Source organism: Acanthisitta chloris, unplaced genomic scaffold (assembly GCF_000695815.1).
Source record: "Acanthisitta chloris isolate BGI_N310 unplaced genomic scaffold, ASM69581v1 scaffold9424, whole genome shotgun sequence".
Taxonomy (NCBI): domain Eukaryota; kingdom Metazoa; phylum Chordata; class Aves; order Passeriformes; family Acanthisittidae; genus Acanthisitta; species Acanthisitta chloris.
In genome coordinates this window covers 1-14,074 of record NW_008670927.1, presented here as the reverse complement: position 1 = coordinate 14,074, position 14,074 = coordinate 1, and the positions used below count along the sequence as shown (strand labels likewise).

At 35.0% G+C, this 14,074-nt stretch overlaps 1 protein-coding gene across 1 annotated transcript; it reads left to right on the top strand.

Moving 5' to 3' along the window:
- Positions 1 to 330: 330 nt before the first annotated feature.
- On the top strand, positions 331 to 12,917 carry LOC103801469 (E3 ubiquitin-protein ligase MYCBP2-like; the record flags this gene model as incomplete). The annotated part of the gene is made up of 5 exons (XM_009073884.1): positions 331 to 471; positions 5,581 to 5,655; positions 7,741 to 7,965; positions 8,852 to 8,984; positions 12,792 to 12,917. Coding segments are annotated over 5 exons (700 nt in total), but the record flags the coding sequence as incomplete, so codon positions are not given.
- Between the last annotated feature and the right edge of the window lie 1,157 nt (positions 12,918 to 14,074).

The following is a 14,074-nucleotide window of genomic DNA, read 5'->3' as shown; positions in this document are numbered from 1 at the left end:
TAAATCAGCAGTGGAGAAATGAAAAGTGGGGAATTTCTGAAGCTTATGCAGGCTTGACTTTCTTTCTGCTTTTCTGTCAAAGCAGTTCTTATCCCTGCATGATCTGATTTAAATTTCTCTTAAAACAGAGACTTCTGGAAAAGATATGCCTCTCGTTGCTTTGAAATTCTGATTTTGTCAATATTCTCTTTACCTGTTCTTAAATTCTATCAGCATAGTGCAGATCATTGCTTCCTTGCTACTGTTGTCTGTCTGATGTCTGTTGGTCCTTGCTAGCTACAGAACAGTTACAGGAGGGCATGGCTCGTTTTTGTTGCTTGTTTCCCATAGATCCACAATGATGATGGTGTTTGGCTGAGGCTGAATGATGAGACAATAAAGAAGTATGTTCCTAACATGAATGGTTACACTGAAGCCTGGTGTCTGTCTTTTAACCAACATCTTGGCAAGAGCCTTCTGGTACCTGTTGACGTAAGTAAAAGGTGCCTTTGAAAAATATCCAAAAGTACACTCTATCCTCATTACAAGACTTTCTTTAATTAAGGCTGCAAATGTGTCCTGAGGTAAAAAATATTTTCATTATCAAATAGGACCTTATATGTGTTTGCATCTTTGAGGGCTGTTGTGTAATGAGGGTGGAGTGTAGAAAGGTATGAGGCTTTTTGTGTTGAAGCCTCTTCTAGGAGAGGAACAGAAGTGCAAGGACTGCTGTAACAAAAGTAGGATAGTACTAGATTGTGGTCTGCACCAGGTGTTTCTGATGCAAGATGGCATTGTCTGTGAAGTGGTACACTGGTGTCAATGTATTAGAGGCTTTTTTTAAAAAAAACAACCTGAGGAGTTCTTTACGCTCTGGTGGGTTTTGTTTGTATTACTTGTGAGTTTTACACCTGAATCCTTGAATTATAGATTCATTAACTAATCAAAGAATCCCAGAGCTCAAGACTGAATAAATATTTGCATTTGTAGTGAGAGTAAGCATAATTTATTTGAATAATGGTGATCACCATCACGGCAGTTGAAAGGTTACACCTTTTCTGTAAACAAGAGATATGTTTTGAAAAATACAAAAGGCAAAGCATAAAACTATATTAGCCAAACCAGTGTTTCTCAAACAATTTATGAAAGTGCAGGACTTTCTGGCTTATCTTTTTTTATCACTCCCCAGAGTGGGCAGTAGCCTGGTTTCTTCTGGGCAGAATGTGAGAACCAGACCTAATTGCAAGTACTGCTATTTAGATTTGATGAGTGAGCTGCTGCTGCAGTTAAAGACAGTTAATGTATATTTTGTCAAATTAAACACCTGTGGCTAGTAATAACATCCTGTTCATGTTTTTTGATTATAGAAGAACTGAGATATTCCCAGTTCCAATGCAACTGGGGTATTTGCTGGTAGCCAAATCTGGAAATTCATAATCCTCTGTGGCTGCAGCTCATATTCTTACAAACACTGTTATATGGTGTGAGCAGGTCTTGTTCCTGCTCACCTTCCTGACTATAACTTACTTGTTGATATGTTTCTGTTTGGAGATTTCTTTCAGTGAAGTCCTTCCCCTGGGGAATTACTTCAATATTGCATTTGGGAAGCAAATGATTTCTGTACTCAGATATCAGTCACTCAAATATGCCTGTTACACTGTTTATTTAGTTTGTTGTAGAATATATGAAAACATGGAAAAAATCAAGCTTTGCTTAAAATCTTGCCAGCATTTTTCCCTCAGAGATTGGTGCCCATTAGAAAATTGTTACATTGCACTTTCATGAAACATTAATATTTCTGTGCAGCAGTTGAATTTTACCAGTTCATCCATAATAAAAGTTAATTCACCTTGACTAAGTAATTAACTTCAGTAAATATTTTAAGTCTGGATGGGTATTATATTCTGCTGGATCTTTCTGGTTTATATTTTTTTAGTCTAGCTCTTTCCAGTGCTTTGTAACTTGTTAAAGGGAATACTTCTGAGCTCAGCAGTAGTGTCTGTGGTTAGGAAGGACTTACCGGTTGGCATATGTCAAATAGCTCTAGTATACACTTATTTCTAGAGAAGAGCATATACTGTGCTCCCTGAAAAGTCTGAAAGGGAATGACTGTGATAAATAACATTCAATGTTGATAATATAATCTAGAGAATTCAGGTTTTATTTGAATAAGTAGGTCAAGTACAATCAAATGTGAAAAACAGCATTCCATTTGCAAATATTTCATTCTCTGCTTCTATAAAGTTCGGGTAAAATATTACCTCTTTTTATTTCTTGAACAGTGGTGTAAGCTGATACCATTGAGGCTATTAGGAGCTGTCAGATAGACCTAATTTTCTTTCAAGTAACTACATTACATCTTGAATAACACAAGTTAAAAGTGCCATGCTTTCTTAGCATCTGATCAGTAAGCAGCAGCCAATGTAGCAAAAGTCTTACAAAAGCAGCTGTTGTAACAATGTAGGTATGTGCAAGAGATGTGTTATGAGCTAATTTCATATGGAAAGTTCCTTTGCACAACTCTCATATTTTCAAATTTTTGAAAGGACTTTGTGTCCTGAAACTATTTAATTGCAATCATATTTAATCATTAAGATTTGTTGGTTTGGCTCATAATAAGAGGAAAAAGGGGAAGAAAAATGTTCCCTAACATTTTCTTTCTTTCTTAAAGGCCACAAAACAGAGGTCTAAGTTGAGAGTCTTCTTTACTGCAGGCTGTTCCAGCAGTACAGAACAGAACACTTCTGTTCTGTAAAGAACAGAAAGTGTCTATGCTAAGAAAGTAGACACTTTCTTAGCATAGACACTGCTTTCTTGGGAGAAAGTTTTAAAATCTCTTTTATGGTGATTGCTAAGCTGAAAAGTTAAAAATTATATATTTCTTTCCTCCAAATTGTCCAAAAATAGGGCTGTGTTTGTAAGTAGTCAGATTTGATCAGTTCAGTCCTCTAGAGCTGAATGACTCGTGTGGCAGAAGGTGTTCAATTAAATAATAAATGCTAAAGGTTTGTTAGATTAAATTGTGATATAATCCATATCTGCTCATCCTGTTCTGTTGATTCGGGTAACTGACTGACAAGTTGAGGAGAATGTAGTAAAAAAAAAAAATAGTTAATGTAGAGGATTGTTTGAATCCAAGCTGTTCAACTATTGGCTTCAGAAAGTCTCTCATGTGACTAAAAGTACAAATGGCTGGATTAGTCATTGCATTCCCTGTTGAAATAGATGTCACATTACTTTTATTAGACTCCATTTTTATTCAACTCATGAGTGTGCAGACTTGTCAGCTCCAAGTTGCATTACTTTGTCACATTTAAATGTACAGGCTTTTTAGAATCATTCCTTTAAGTAAATAAAATATGTTTTGTAAAATATGTAAAAAGTATATTTTTAATAGAAAGCTTTCATTGTTGTTTCATCACTGTATTAATGGAACAGCAAGCAAATTAAAAAACAATGTAATTTTCTTCGTCTTGATACATATATCGTCTCTACATGTTATGTATATTTATTGACATTAACTAGATATTTTATGATAAAGCAAACATTGAATATCGTGGATCTCTTACACACTGGGTTTTGTATATTTTTATCAAAGCTATTATAGTTAAAGGTGAATGATCGTAGGAAAGCAGAGATCCATGGTAGTTACCAGCCTTCTATTTATTTGAGCTCTTAGACAACCTTCAAAGTCAGTGCTCTTGTGTTGCTCTTGTCCTTTCATGAGGGACTGCTAGTGTTGCCACTGAACTGAAATTGTGCATGCAATCCATTGTAGGTGATACAACCATGAGAGTGTGATTTAATGGTGATTTTGGATGAGAGTGAGTCTTAGAGACTATGATTTTTTTATAAGCTCTCAAGCTCCCAGAACAAAGGAGAACTTCTAGTTTGATCTTCTTAGAGTTACTAAGCCAACATGGTCCCACTTCACTGCTGTTGGTTTCCCTTGTATGTTTTAGACAGAGCTTTATGATGTAGAAAAATAGATCTTTGAAATTATACTGAAATAATTTAGGTCCACACCTAAATTAGATAGGATAGGCCATGTTTCTCTGTACAGTAGAATTCCATCAGAAAATAAGAGAGATGCTGCAAAATAATAGAATCAGTCAGTTTAAGTACATTGGATGCCTATGAAGTATATTCTCATTAGACAAATGTAGACTTTTTCATAGTTGTCATAGTTTTTTGTCAAATTTATAAGACTTTACTCTGTCAGTCTTCCTATCCAACACCCTCCCAACCTTCTCCAATGCCCCAAAGCACCTATCACTTGCACATTGGTGCCTCCTTCAATTTAGGGTAAGGATACTCAGTTCTATAGAAATGTAGTGTTTTGATCATTCCCTCTTTTTGTCAAAATGTCAAATAGTTTATATTAGTGAAACTTGATGTTTGCGAACAGTTCATGGCTACATGATTTGCTTCTGTTGCGAGATAAAAGTGTGGATTTACTGACTTTTAACATGTTAGTGTATTTTCAAGGAACACAGATGAGGCATGCCAAGGGTATTTTGTACTTGTTTCTGCTTGAAAGGATTCACTGCCTTAACTACAGTTAAATTTTAATATGGCCTCTGTCCAGGGGTTTAACTTGGCTCCCATATCAGGTTGGGGATAGGAAATTAGATCTTGATACCTCCATTCATACAGATAAAATGGTTGCTTTGTCAAAGGAATTCCATCATAAATACAGTTCTTAGTACTGCTGTATATTGGCTATTAAATCTTTCATTTGACAGGAACAGTAAAAATTTCCTTGAAATTGGTAGAAATCAGCTTATGGAGAAAAAAATGGCTTCTTTTTTATGTTTTTCAGTGATTAAAAAATGTTGTTCTCACTGTTCTGCAGGAGGAAAAAATACACAGAACTCCAGTGCTCATTTCTATAGCGTAGGCAATTGGTTGTAAAATTAGTGAAGTCTCTGTGGCAGCTGTATTTGGTTTATGATCATTCATAACAAACCAGAAAACGCATTGTATGTTTTGCAAAACTAATGAAATTTTAGCAGTTGTTTTCCATATAGCACTGACATTTTTGACACTGGCAGAGAGTACAGTTTTGATGTGCAAACTGGTGAAACTGTTCTGTGCGAGTGATTTGCTTTCAGCAACACTGAGCTTAGCCCTTCACATCTTTTCAGTTCTGACTTGGTGGCTAAAAGTCCATGTGCACTTGTCTTGCACTAGTTGAAGTTATCTTTCAGAACAGCAGACTGTCTTGCTAGAAAACTCTGGTTTGTGGTGGGATCAACTACTATTTCGCTGGAAAAGAAGTGTGGGATTTTTCTGTGAACAAAGTATCAAGCTTTGTAGGAAATGTCTGGCTCTTAATTTCAGCAAATGGCATGACACACTACATCCATTTTGAGCTTTTGACATATTAAACTGTTTTTGTTTAATGGATGATTTGCCATGATGAGCAATGGACTCAGGTGACTTGAGGAAAACAAAACTTTCCCATTTTGCAAAACATTCTACCAGTAAATTTACTTGTGGAGAAAGTTTGCATTGTAATACCTTGAGCTTCTTCCTCCAGTATTTCTTTGTTCCCATTTCTTTGTTGATATGTCTTTTTTTTTAAACTTTGTTGCTCAGAATGTCTTTAATGCTAGCCAAGGAGTAAGGGATTTGGACTTTTTTTCATGGACTTCCAAAGCTTTACCCCCTAAGGTGAGTTAAATTTCAGGAACAGTCACACTGTATCTCATGTTTTCAGAATGCAACTTATGACTCAACTTTATGCTAAATATTCTTTGAAATCTGTTTTACTGTGAATTATTTTTACAGAAAATAGCAGATTTGCATGGAGTGCTGTGTTTGTGCTCATCCTTTGGGATGAGAAAAAAATACCAGGGGAGATTATTGAATTTTCATTAATTCATGAGTAGCATTCTCCTTTTTTAACAAAGCAAATCAGAAATTCAGAGAGATGACCTAGTAACATAATAAAGGCTTTCATTCTTTTGTAATGCAGAATTTACTAGTAATTTTTATTTCTGTTTTTGGAGGCTTCATATGAAGTCGCAACATCTAGTAGGATATTTGTGTATGCAAGGCCACAGGTTTTTAATAAATACTCATCTCATTCTTAATCTTTTTATAAAATCACATAATTGTAGGAACAAGTTATGTTATATACAGTTAAGCTCTGTAACTACAGAAGTGTTTGCCTGAATACCAGTGCTGTAGGGATTTTGAGATGGAGTATTTTTCAGGTGAACTTTGTAATGAAGATGGCATTCAGTGTTGTACATCTTGGTTTAGAGATTTAAAAGCTTGTTTGGCCACTGAATAGCAAACTATTATATCAAGATTAAACAATGTTTAAACTGTCTTTAGAACATACAGCTTTTTTTTTTACCTTGAACCAGTTTACCTCAGTTTGCATTAACTTGTTTTGCAAGATAAGTATTTATATAACATGCTTATTTTTGTATAAAAGTTTCTTGAAATAACTGCTGTATTAGTCTGGATATAATGTACAGACTTCTTTACTAAAAAAAAAAATAGCTGAAAATACCATAATTAAAGAGATCAGAGGAAGTTGCATTAATTTAAAATGAAATAGCATAATCACAAGTTTGGTTTAAATCTGAAAAATATTCTTTATCACAGCAGGAAGTGAACTCCTGGAAGGTGTTGTTAGAGGAGATTGTGGAGACAGAAAGTATCAGCATATTCAGAAGAAATTAAATTTATAGAAATCAGATTCATAAATAAACCCTAAAGAAAATAAGTTATACTCTCTAACATCCATAATAAAAAGATTTTAAATGCTGTTGGTGTATAATGGACAGACCATTGTGCTGCTCCTGAAGGGCATCCCCTCTTACTGTTGCTGAACACAGTGTACTGAATTTAGTGAACCACTGGCTTTTTCCAGTAGGATGTTAAGTAGTTCTTAACTTTCAGATGTTCTTTTAAAAGCACCTATGACTTGCACTATAAGCATAACAGAGCTTACTCCTGCTCTTCACTTGCTTTCTTCTGATATAAATGAATGTTTGTTACTCCTATCCCTCATATTTTTCTGTACAACAGCCTTTTCATTAAGCTGTGGCTGGCTGAAAACTCTATACTGATTTTTCTCTTCTTTCAATAACTGCCACTTCTTCTTGGTAAGAAACTCAAAAAGTGTTTTCTCATATTTCATCTGTAATTAATATGAGGTGAAATAAATTTACAAGCCATTTTTATTGTCATAACAAAAATAATTAATATGCACAAGTATGTACATGTGCATTTTAAAATTATGGTATTGCTGTGACTCTTTGGTGTAAATTTACCTTTAAATTGACAATATATTCTAAATGTGTAATCAAAAAAAGAAGCATGTCATATGGAGAGAGATAATATTCAAAGTCCTTTTACATAGCCCCAGATTTGCATAACATTTCACAAATACAGCAGGAGGAATGAGTGCATATCATGATGTCAGTGCAGAACAAGGTTTAATGAAAACAGATTAAATAATTCATCTCTAATGTTAGATATGAGATGTTCCTTTTATAGAAATGGTTTTGGTTGCATTTATACCTCTTTTGCTTCAAGAGTAATATGGTGACTTTTCAATTATTGTGCAATTTACTAGTAGTTAGTAGTTTAACATTGCACACTAAAATTAGCACCGAAACTAGTATGTGTTAACTTTGAATTTTACCTTTCATAGTCTTGAAGTAAGTCAATCTTATTTAAACAGTTCAAAGATGGTATTAATAGGTTTTGTTCTGTTTTGCCTTTTGTCTAATTTCTCAGGAATCTAGGTCTAATGCTGATGATTTTTTCAAAGACCTAAGTTCGCACTGCCCACAGGAAGCAGTGATGCAAGAACAAGACTTGCCTTTCCTTCGAGGTGGACCTGGAGTGTACAAGGTAGTGAAGACTGGCCCATCAGGTCACAACATCAGAAGCTGCCCTAACCTTAGAGGTATCCCAATTGGAATGTTAGTTCTGGGAAACAAAGTCAAGGCAGTGGGCGAGGTATGGATCCTTGTAGCTTCGGTTCATGTCTTCATAGATACCATTTTATAACAGTAGTAAACGCAGCAAAAGAATCTGCCTCTGTACAGGTTTGCTTTTCCAATCCTCATGATGAGTATTGAACTTGGTTTGTATTACTACTAATGCAGTTATGTCTTTTGCCTTTTTGCATTGATTGAAATAATGTTAAAATGGTACTGAACTTACATATGCTGCTTATATATCTCTGTTACAGCATTCCTTACAAAATTGTATTTCTTGTTATATTTTTTCATGTTCTTTCAAATAATTTTGTTTCATTGAAAAACTGTTTTTCTAGGACTTAACCAATTAACAAATTACTGTATTTCTCTGTATTGATTGTATTATTTTGTTCAGTTGCTGAAGTGTTGTTACTGTTCCCAGTTGTCCAGCTGTGGTGTTTTATGGTTAAGAAGGGCTTAAGGATGAAGTGTGTCATGCTATTTCCTAAATATAATGTCAGGAACAAAATTAATGCTCAAAAACGTTTCATATGTAACTTGGTATTATAATTCTACTATTGCAGCCATCAATTAGAAGGTGTATTTTGGTGACTATTTCCTTCAAGGTTTTGCTTAGGCTTATTTGGATGTTCTAAAGTTGTGGTGTTGGTGTTTTGCTTCTTCTGAATATAAGCAGGTTTAAATTTTTTTTATTAGTCTGACTGTAAATATGCCATAAATAGGTTTGGTACTTCAGTATGCCTCAGCCTGTGGCCTTAATTTAAGAAACTATTTTGTTTTCACATTTGCTTTGTAATATAATGATTGGAGTGTGTTTTCCAGATACTGTAAGTTGCTGAATCATCAACTGAATTATTTTAAAAGTCAATAAATTGTGCTTTTTTTTTATGTGTGTGCATCAGGTGACTAATTCAGAAGGTACATGGGTGCAAATGGATAAGAACAGCATGGTAGAGTTCTGTGAAAGTGATGAAGGCGAGGCATGGTCATTAGCTAGAGACAGAGGTGGAAACCAGTACCTCCGACACGAAGATGGCAAGTGGTTGTTTTGTTTTATTGGGTTTTTTTACTTAGGAAAAATTAAGCAATCTAAACAGGGTAAATAAAGAAGGATCTGAGTTTTTAACAGGGATAACTTTTGCTTATGCAGTTTCATTTGAGTTACATTACACAATTGGACTTGAAAGTTGTTTATAAAAATCCTTTAAATGTTTTTGAAATGAACAGTTTTAAAATATTTCCCCATATTTTCTTCAGTACCAGTTATGCTTTTGGACCAGAATTTTAAGGGTTTTTCTTTTTTTTTTTTTCAGCTAAGGGGATAATTTTTTTATAAGTAGCTTTGGATTTGTAGTTTACTTTCATCCACTTTGTGTCTCATGAAAAGCAGAGCAGAATGCATTAGGTTCCTCTGATTTTGTTTGTTACTTCTGTCACACAGCATCCTGTTCAAAATATGTTAGCCTGTTCTTTAACACAGTATTTAAAATTAACATCAAATTAGTTCATTATTCGAGTTAGCACAGTGTGATTGCAGTCTCTTAAAATGCAGAATTTCTCTCCTGATGATTCATGTTCAGATTGGGTAGGACCTAGAAGTAAAAACCCCACAAATGATACATTATTACACAAAATTTTTTATTGCCTCCCCTGCCAATCATCCTTCTTGTTGATCTCTCTCCAAACAGGCTGTCATTACACATCTCAAGTACCTGTCTTTCACTCTGAATGCTTCATGTGAGTTCCTTGGGGCGTTCTGAAATGGTTACTTTCTTAACAGATAGTCTCAGCCCATCTGGATGGGTTCTGCTGTACAAGATTGTGGGCCACTTACATTCCTTTAAAAGATGAGACAGGGAGTGATCTGTCAGTGTTCATAGTTCTGGAGTAGATCATCTATCCAACCTCCCTGTCAGTGCAGGTTCAGCTAGATCAGGTTGCTCAAGGCCTGAATATTCTTAATACCCGATCACAGTTTTCCATGCTGCAGCTTCCATTTCTTGTCTCTTGTCCTATCATTGAACCTCTTGAGATGAGTCTGGCTTCATCTTCTCTGAACCCTTTGATTAGATAGTAAAAGGGAGGGATAGGATTTCACCTTAGCATTCTCAAACCCAGATCTCTCCGCCTCTCCTTAGATGTCATGTGCAATGTCTTGGTGGTCTCTGCTGAATTCATTTCAGTCTGTCTCCTGATGGGGAGCCTAAAATTGGACACAACTCCCAAGCTGTTCAACGTGTCTCTCTTGTCTACCCAATATTTAGTAGAAATTACTGGGAGTCTGCATTAGCATTATTTTGTTACAGGGATTCTCAGAGAGGACCAAGCAGGGTTCTTCCATGGATAATAAAATTTTGTTTGAGTTCCCTAGAGGCTGGTTTGTTTCTACTTGCTCAGAGTTAAGTTCTTCAAGCCTTCTTTTTTTCTTCTATATTTCTCTGTTTTCTGCATAAATCTGGGCAGGTTCAATTTATAATCTTCCTACTCCATTTATAGGATCTAATGCATCTGTTTTCCAAGAAATGTCTTCACAAAAAGCTTTGACCTCAGCAGTCATATTCTGCTTGTGATTTTCGGTCATACTTATTGTCAGCTTCTTAACAGATTCTGCCCTTTTTCTGGCTTTGACATTTGGTGCTGAAATTTATTTCACGCACAGACGCTCTAATAATGATCATGACTTTACTATCTTAAAACAAAGTAATTACTTGCTCATATTCACTTATTTCCTATAGGCTGTTGCAGCTTGACTTTTAGGTATAAAACAGTCTGAAAAGAAGGGCAGTAAGCAACAGTATCTCTTTTGAAGTCATAGCTTCTCCATTTTTCGTTATGTCTGGTAATGTCAAGTTCTGAGGTGCTCAAAGAGCTTGGGTAGATTCTAGAAACTAAATATTTGTGAGTTGGAACAGTTCCTTACTGTTGAAATCACACGTATTCATTTTCTATTTTAATATGAGGCTGTTTGCTTTTCTAGTAGAAAATCATTTCTCTGAAGTTACTAAATTAAGGAATATGCAAAAATTTCCATTCAAGAGTACTTATTTTGAGGAATACAGTTAAGTAGCTTGGCAGGACTTCGCATGTTTAAGTAGTCTTTTCAGCTTCAGGAATGGATTTGTCATTTCATGTTTTTTATAATTTCTGAAATTACAGAAAATATGCTTTAAAAAAGGATTCCCAATGTTGGAATAATTTAAACAAGACCCTTCTTTGAAGGTGGGTCTTCATGTTCTTGATGCTCATGTACTGTTACTGAAGGACATCTTTGAGTATGTCATTGTTCTCACAGAAGAACAGAAATGTAAGCTCCAAGCATTGAGGACAAAACTGTGGTAGGATTTCTGCAATCCAGTCCATAGAATATCATCTTAGAAACTTTGCGATACGCGTCCTGTGCCTTGACATGCCTGGCTTTAATCTTTACCAGATGAGTTGATGTTTTCATAAGTAGTGTGAGGATGGATGTCTCTTGTGCATTTAGCTAACAGCAGTTTCAGCAGTTATCAGTGCAATTACTGAGATATTTCAGCCTCTTCTGTGTTCCTAGTCCATTTCAGGACCATGTAAAACTCATGCACTTAATCCATATATGAAGGTTATTTAAACTGCTTTTTTTTGCCGTGAACATTTTTAGAAATACTTTGTCATCAGTTCCAATCCTTTTGCTTGAGGGAAATAATTGGGACTTGGAGGAGCTCCAGCTAGATTTGCAACTGTCTATATATTTATCCATAAATAATACCATCTTTCAGATTGCATTTGTATTCTCATTATTTAATAAAATCTTAATTAAATTCTCATAAAGGAGTAGGATTTCTGTCATAGAGCAGAAGTCATACTGAATGCCGTGGTCTGTGGGCAGGTATCCAGTTAACACACTACAGCAAGATCTAGAGTTGCCTCTGTTTGAGAAAATTCTAGATCTTTTCTTTTATAAACCTTTAAATTTCCAGGCTTTTTCCTGGTGTTTTTTTAATAACTTGAAGATGTGTATTATGTGAAAATTTGCATTCTGAAATGCAGGGAGTTTTTTTCAATGGCTTTTAGAAGACTTGCAATTTTCATTTTTTGTATTTAATCCATATTAATTTTTGTACATTTACAAGAAAAAATGAGGTTCAGGGTTCTAACTGGAGCTTTTAAACCTATGTTTGGGCTATTTCTTCTGAATGCCTGCTTATATATCATCAGTTGGAATGACATTTCTGACTACATTAAGTCAGTAGTTTCTCCCTAAATCTAAATAGTCAAGTGGATTCTGTCTCATTTATTTTGGCTCTAATGTTATGAGTGTTGTGAAAGAGTCCAGGCTGATTTTGGATGGAGGTTTCTTTAGTGGCATACAGAAAGCAAAATTTTAGTACTTGTTTACAAATATGAAGAAGTCTTTCAGGCAAAAATGTCTTATGTCCCATGAATTATCAGAGGGTAGCCAGGATTAAGAGTTTATTGGCTTTCAGTTTGCTGCTCTGAAAATTATCCTTTCTCCTCCCTGCTTTGTCAAATGAATTTCACAATTGCTGTCCAAAGAAAAAACAGGGAATGGTGTGATGTTACTGGAAAAACAAAGTGTCAAGCCGGTTTCTAAGGGGCAGATAGTGACAAACATGGCAGCAACTCAGTCAAACCTAAAAAAAGGTATTAAGTCCTCTGTCTTTTAAGTTTCTAGAGCATGAGCACTAAAAGAGAGATGTGCTTTTTTTGAAGAGAGTTGAGTAGAGAGAGGAAGAGTGCTATCTGTGGGAAGAAATACCACTCTTTTGCGTTGTGACTCATCTTTCCAGTGTAAATCAGGTACTAAGAAGATCTAATTCTGAAGTGATGTGATTTTCTTTACAGAGCAAGTCCTTCTAGATCAAAATGTGCAGACTCCTCCCCCAAGTCCTTTTTCAATACAAGCTTTCAGTAAGGGGACAAGCTGTAGTAATGGACAAGGGTTTGATTATGGCCTTGGAAATAACAAAGGTATGTTCTTACCCTCGTGTTTTAAAAAATTATGTTTTTCTTAACTTCATTTGTATTTTTATTACTAATTTCCTACTTTTTTTAGGCACGACAGATGTTCTCCAAAAGACATAATCAGTAGTACAATAAATTGCAAGATGTTTTTCAAAACATGTAGTTAATGTTGAAACTGCTTTTTTTCTCTGCTTTAATTTCACTCAGTCTAAGTACTCACTATAAAAAGGATCTTTAAAGGTTTGTTACAGTTGAGGCTTTCTGTAGTGGTAGGCACAAAACTGTGATCCTGAAATGAAAAATACATACCTGTAAAACAAGATAAGAAAATTATTTGATTTAGAAAGTGTGTTTTAAAAAGGTCAGAAACATTTGTCATCTGTCCTGACAGTTTTTTAAGTGCCTTTAATGGGTTGACAAGATAAGCTATAGTTTGAAATTTGAGTAATAAAACTGAAGTTACCTTTCAATCACATAGATACCAGTTACAAATGCTGGGACTTAAGTAAAATCTTCTAAATTTTACTGGCATAACATAATTGTATCTTTTAATCATGGTTTATTTTGTTGGCAAGATATAAATATATATCTACTCCATCACAATAAACTCAATGTGTATGCCTCCTGTTCGTTTATTGATTAGATCTGGAAGATTTAATAATGCAGAAGGGACTTCTGCTGAGGCAGATGTCCTTGTGAAATAAGCCTGAAACATGGAGCTTTGTCATTCTAGTCTTGCATCGCTGTGCTCTGTCCATGCTGCTACAAATGTGGGCCTCAGGTGTGCAATGTGTTTAACACCAGCATATGCTCTTAGTGGTCTCCTAAATAAAATAACTTAAGACTTATAAAGGAGAAGAGATTAGGGAAAAACAGTTCCTAAATATTCTAGTCTGTTAGTTTTGCAACATGAAATAATTCTATATAATGTCACAGAGATTTAATGTGTAAAGAGCAGTTCATACTTATCTATTCATTGTTATGGGAAACTTTTTTTTTTTACAAAGGCTGGAAAAGTTGTTTTCCTTTTGTTTTATAGGGCCTTTTATATGGAACTACTTCTCCCGGTTCAGCCATACTTATTTCAAATTAATGGTTGAACCACAAAAGTGGAAGTGTTTAAGATGTGAGGCAATATCACAGCTTCTCTGTCAGTTATATAA